Source organism: Tauraco erythrolophus, chromosome 5 (genome assembly GCF_009769465.1).
Source record: "Tauraco erythrolophus isolate bTauEry1 chromosome 5, bTauEry1.pri, whole genome shotgun sequence".
NCBI classification, from domain to species: domain Eukaryota; kingdom Metazoa; phylum Chordata; class Aves; order Musophagiformes; family Musophagidae; genus Tauraco; species Tauraco erythrolophus.
The window spans coordinates 57,525,024-57,531,186 of NC_141469.1; the positions used below are offsets into that span (position 1 = coordinate 57,525,024).

The window sequence follows — 6,163 nt, forward strand, 5'->3', positions numbered from 1 at the left end:
GATCTTTCCCCTACCATTCAAGTGGCATATAGCCAGCTGTCTTGTGCACTATGAATCTGTTCAAAGGCATTGTTTGCTGCTGGTACTGTTGATAACAGCATTTTAGAAAAGGAGTGGGAGAAATATGGCTATATGTACTGAATTTTATTAACTTTGTTCTCATATTTACACAGAAAAAATGTAAGAGAATTAATTGTTATATACTCATTTATTTATAGCTGTATGAATACATCTATTCTAGGGGAAAAAAAAAAAAAAACACACCACACGTCTTCTATAAGAAGTAAAAATAAACGAGCTTTCCTCCTTCTCAGAAGGAAACAATGTACCAGCATCCGTCTGGCTGCTCAGTGCAGAGTCCAGTCATGTTTCTTCAGACTTCTGATTCCCCTTGGATTTAATTTTGGGATTGCAAGCTGTTTCTTTTGTCAGCTAGAAGACAAGATCTGTCATATGAACAAATAAGAATAAGTCTGTAGCTACTGCATCAGTACAAGTACCTATGATTTCTCTTCCCCCCCCCCAATGTTAAAGTAGCCTTTTCAGTGGCATTCCCCGTGCCCTATCCATTTTTGATAAGGCCATAACCTTAAGTACCTATGCAAGTTCATCCTTACTAGCAGGCTTCTAAATCCAGCTGCCATTTAGCTAACACAAAATTTATTTACTTAAACGCTAAAAGCATTGAAAAAAAGAAAAATATTCTGAATTGTAGTAAATCTGCAGTATTACACACCATCTGATCTTCTCCTCTTCCTGTTTATGGATCTGCTGGTTTCACTTTCTTGTTTCTGTGCAGTGGGATCCTCTCTCAGCAAGCCATGTCTGTCACTCAGCGAGTAGCCAGACTGTCCTCTCAGTTTCATTGTCTGAGTTTGCTGAATTGTTGTGAGGAACTTGGCACATTCCAGAAAGCCGTAAGCCAGTGCGAGGTCTGCTGCTGTTTGTCCACTGTTGTTGCACAAGCTGAAACACAGAATTAGGAGTAACCATTCAATTAAACTGGAATATATATTATGAGCAAGCACTGATCAAGATTAATTAAGTGGTGACTTCAGAAGTATAAAAATAAGTACAGAGAATCAATACCAAGAAAGCTTGTCAAGGATAGCATGGAGCTCTACTCATACCGAGGGCTGGTATTAAATGCAGCGAGGAATAATTATTTTAAAATAAATTTGTCATCAGACTATGACTGGCTTAGCATATCAGAAAGGCAAGAGGAAGGTGAGCACAGCATTAGTCAGAATGGAAAACCAACAAGAACATACAATCAGGAATATTCTCTTAGCACTTACTATAGAGGTCTTAACATGGAACTAAACGACAGCATATGATCTCTGCTGCCTTGGTGTTCATGGCAGGTTTTAATACTGCTCTTATGACTATAGTCATGCTATACTTTGAACAAGAAAAAGTACTGTGTAAAATACATGCATCCTTTGATGCTGTTACTGAAATGACTAAATGTAGCTCAACTTACTCAATTTTGGCATCGCCAGCAACAAGGAGAGCCAAACATTCCAAACTCCCAACTTTTGCTGCTTTATGAATCGGGGCTTCTCCAAGGCAATCCTAAAACCACAATTTACATGTAACGGTCATTCAAAGAAAGGGGGGAACAGGATGAAGCTGTCTTGTTCTCCAACATGACTATTTACAGAGTGTTTCTCTGTGTACCAGTCTGTTGTGAGTTGAGAAATAAATTAGCATAGCTAGTAAAGTGTACTCAGTAACTGCCATAAAATGTTTAGTGTATTCATCACAGCAAAGTAGAAATACTGTCTCACGCAATACGCATTGTTGAACATTTACCTTCTAAAAGGTTATTTGCACAGAATACTCTCTGTACACTGACTAACAGCATCTTTCAGCACCATTCAGGGATTGCTGTAACCAACAGCTTGCTGCTACTATCTCAGAGGTATAAGCGAAATTAAACTTTGCAGCTAGAGGAAGAATCCTTATGTTTCCTGGAAGTAGGGGCAAAATTTCAGAGGAAAAAGCAATGCTTATTTATGTAAAAAGTTCTTTTGACATCTGCATGCAGCGTTGTAAGCGTGCAAATTGCATTATACATAGCGAATGAAATGGCTAACGCAATACACAGGATTTCTGGTTCATGTTAGAATAAAGTTACTCTTTATAAGCAACCTCAGATATCTCATGCAATAAAACTGTGTATATATATAAGAAAAAACTAAATAATATAAATTGGATTTACTGACATGCCAGATTAGAAGCGGAAGAAACAAAACTTCTGTATTTTTTACCTGTTGATTCAAATTCGCTCCTGTCTGCAGTTGCCAAAGCAGGAAAAAAGCTTCGCCGGCGCAAGCAGCCAAGTGAGCTGGAGACTGACCAAAGGCATCTGCAGGTGCGTTCACACCGGTTCCTGCCTCAAACAGATGGCTGAAACTGCCAGACTAAAACAAACACGGTATCAAAAAAAAAAAAAAAAAGCACAACGTTATTGCCAGTCTAAGCCACGGCAAGACCAAGAACACTGCACCCCAGCAGAAAACACCCCCCTTGCAAATCATCGGACCTTTATGTTCTTCGAGCCCGCCCTTCCAAAGAGAAAGCAATCCAAGCATGACTTTTTTGGCTTTTAATCTCTTCACCAGAAACACCGACGGGCATCGGCGGTGCTCCAACGCAGCGAACCGCAGTTCGTGCAGTTGCGCAGCCGGGGTCCCGGCCAGACAGCAACACCGCAGCCCGCAGACAGCCCTTCCCCGGCCTCACCTCCGCGCTGCAGCCCAGCGCCAGCATCGCCGCCGGCTCGCGCGGCTCCGGGAGGCCGCAGCTGTGCCCGTGCCCGTGCCCGTGCCCGTGCCCGTGCCCCGCGCCTGGCAAGCTGCGACGGACGGGCAGTCCCCGCCCGCTGCCGGGCGCCGGCGGCGGCACGTACACAAACACGAGCACATGGGCTCCGACTGGCCTCCCCGGGGCGCCGCCGGCAGGGCCCGCCCCGCCCCGGCCCGGCCCGGCGGCGCGGTGCCGGCAAGGCGGGCGGGGCGGCCATGGCGCTCGGGGCGGCGCGGCACGTCCCGCACACACTGGCGCGCGCCGGCTGCCGCACGCCCGGGCCGTGAGGAGGCGCATGGAGGAAGCCCGCCCTCCTGCCGCCGCCAGCGAGGCACGCCGGGTTCCGGGCGGAGCACGAACCCCTCCGGCCAGCCGCGCTCCATGTTAACTGTCGTGTTTGCCGGCCTCGCAGCTGCCACGCACGACTGCCAAGGCGGGTCTGCCAACGTACCTTAGCGCTGGGCCGCAAAGACTGCGTCGAGGCAGACTTGGACCTAGGAAAGAAAAATAATTTTGAAAGGATTAATGTAGAATTTTTCCCCAAAATATTAAGTCAGCATAAAGAAATGCCTGCTGCCTTCCTGCCCGAGCTCTGCCCCTAGGCTGAAGGAGGCTGAAGCAGCGTGACCGGCTGGGCCATCCGTGACGCCAAGGCTCCCGCCGCTCGTACGGGCTACAGCGAGCCCAGCAGTCTGCGTGGGGCTGGACGCGGTGCCGACCGCGGTGTCAGCACGGACACCCGTCACCTCTCTGTTCAGAACACATCCGCAAAAACTGAATTTTCTTTTTCGCTTCCTTGAGTGCTGGCTGTCCCAGTGCTGGCTGGCCCAGTACGGGCCAAGGTCGCAGACAAAATTTCCACTGCTTCACAGTTAAAATCCTGAAAAGAAGTGAAGAGCATCCTAGCCCAGTATCCAACCTATACAATTCTGTTTCCTTACTGTCTTCCCAAAAGCAGGATTTGTTCGCCTGGTGTGTAATAAGCCAATCCACACACTGAGCCGAGATACTGTTTAATATATTTTTACGCAAAGAAAGATGAGTGCCTGTCCCAAGACAGCACACACCTTCCAAAATTCAGTGAACGTTTGCACAGTATGTATTAGCATATTTACATATTCATTGTTGTTTTCTTAAACGACTGGTTAATTTTCTCTGGCCTAGCATGTAAATTAGTTCGCATGCTCAGTCCCTTGCCTCCACCCCTTTCTTTCGGGTCTGGGGAATGTTTCGGGTGGTCAGTGGTCACGACCTCCCCGTGCCGGAATTACTTTTATCCCAGTTACTGCTGATTCTTGCTTACTTTATGTTTGTGGTATTCTTCCAATCTCGTTAACCTTTTCTCATAACGAGATATTTTCCATACCAGTTTTTTAAGTCCTTGCTTTCGCTCCTTCTTTACTGATTAACAGACAGATGTTTTGGACTTAAAAGGACACGAGTCCTCCTCTTGATGTGTTTTTTTAAGGCTCCTCTGCTATCCCCCGTTATCTTAAAAGAAACAAAGTCTAGTACGTTTTCACATCGCTACATATTTTCCAGGATACTCTTCTCTTAAGGATGACGTGACAATTCAAGGATGATCATCCTGTTTTCAGACATCATGTACATATTTGCTTTATCTAAGTACGTCCAAATAGGCTACTATATACGTGCAAGCAGGCCGCTAACTGAAGTCTTAGCAAATTCAAACAAATCTTCACTTAAACCTTTAACTTTTCCATGGCCAGACAACCTCACCACTAGTATTTCCTTCTGTGTCAGATTCCTACATGTTTGTTATGCAAGTTACTCATAATCACTACAACCATTTTTTTTTAAAGTGGAAATCAAAAGAACTTGTGTGTTTAAAACAAATAAAATTGCACCGTTTTGATAAACAGAGTTAAGGGAAAAGAAGGCCTACAGCGTTCCTTTAGGGTATACACAGATCTGAAACAAAGTCACAAACATTATGACGATTACCTCCTGCTTTTCCTTTGGGAAAGCAAATATAAATTCTTTAAGTAGTGCAATATGAACGTGTACAGTGTCATTTTTAAAGGTGCAGAAATCCAGATAAATAGCCAGTGCATCAATCCAGCAGAATTATTTCACTAGGTGACAGTTTTCACCTCTCCTTTCATACGGAAATAAATACACCTGCGTGATTACCAAATGTTTGGGGTTTTTTCCCCTGAACAGCTAGCCAAGCAAATTAGTTGATAAACAAATAAAATCCCTACACTTCTGCCTAAGCATTGTTAGGGATGAAATACCTCTGCACAGATGCCGGAAATCCACAGTCAATTCCCTCCCCCACATTATCTCAGCAGTTCAGAGGTTTCAAGCTGCACCCGAAGAATCCCATCTTTCCAGCCTAACCACCTACACAAACTCTCACATCCTGCCAGCTGCAACTCTCATCAAATTCTTGCTATAAATTAGTTCCTGAGCTTCATGTCATGTTTTGCTCACCTCGTAAGTGCCTGCAAAACTCTCCTGCCTCTGAATAACTGATACTTGTTATTGGTTATAACTTGCTAAAAATTCCTCCGCGCTTCCTATCTCAGACCACACACCTTGCACAGGTACCAAGAAAATGAAATAACTGGAAAAACTGGTCCTAATAGACGTGTGTAAGCAATCAGATAAACCAAGGCGTGCTGTTGAATCTCACACCCTTCGGCATCGAAAGCAGCAACGCAGGCCAGCGTTAATGGCCTTTGCCGAAGGGTATCCTTGCGCTCACAGACTGCACTTCACTCTGCCTGTTGGATCGAGTAATTCACTGTCGCTTTAATAAAAGCTTATTTTCCTGTAGACTTCTTAGGCTGCCTCATCTACACAAAATGAATCAGGATGAGTTTTAGGGGGTTTTTGGCACGGAAAGTCAGTCGGGACTGTTGGGAAACATCATGCGGAGCCCACAGGTTTAACCACACAAATCCGAAAGCGTTACTCTCTGGTTTTGACTGTTGCCTTTGTCCCTGTTGCTATAGAAACAGACTGCACTGCCAAAAATGGAAGGATGATAATCATCTTGGAAAAAAAAGAAAAAAAACACCTGGGAACGCAGCTGAGGATTATTTTAAAAGGACTCGCAGCATTGTGGTATTATATGCCTTCTGTTTCAGGAGAAATCAGCTTCAAACAGCATTTTCCCTCAATTATCCTTCTCAGTTTTGTACTATGTATATGGGGAAAACAAACTACATTACAGCGAGCGGTTCCTGATCACTGGAAGTACAGAAGTCCCATTTGCCAGGCTGAGGTTTCCCGGCCTAGCGCCCTTTTAACTGAATCGCACTCAGAGTTTCTGTTATTTTTCCCTATAATCCCTTTCTGCAAAGCATTTTGGGCTTCTGCGTAC

The 6,163-nt window shown here is 44.9% G+C and overlaps 1 protein-coding gene across 1 annotated transcript; it reads right to left on the minus strand.

Annotated features, from left to right (window-relative positions):
- Window positions 1–4: 4 nt before the first annotated feature.
- ANKRD37 (ankyrin repeat domain 37) lies at window positions 5–2,775 on the minus strand. Its single transcript, XM_086611668.1, has 5 exons — window positions 2,749–2,775; window positions 2,274–2,426; window positions 1,484–1,575; window positions 737–966; window positions 5–85 (listed from the first exon to the last, which is right to left on the minus strand). The coding sequence occupies exons 1-5, from the start codon at window positions 2,773–2,775 to the stop codon at window positions 18–20; spliced, it is 570 nt and encodes a 189-aa protein (XP_086467794.1). The 3' UTR covers window positions 5–17.
- Between the last annotated feature and the right edge of the window lie 3,388 nt (window positions 2,776–6,163).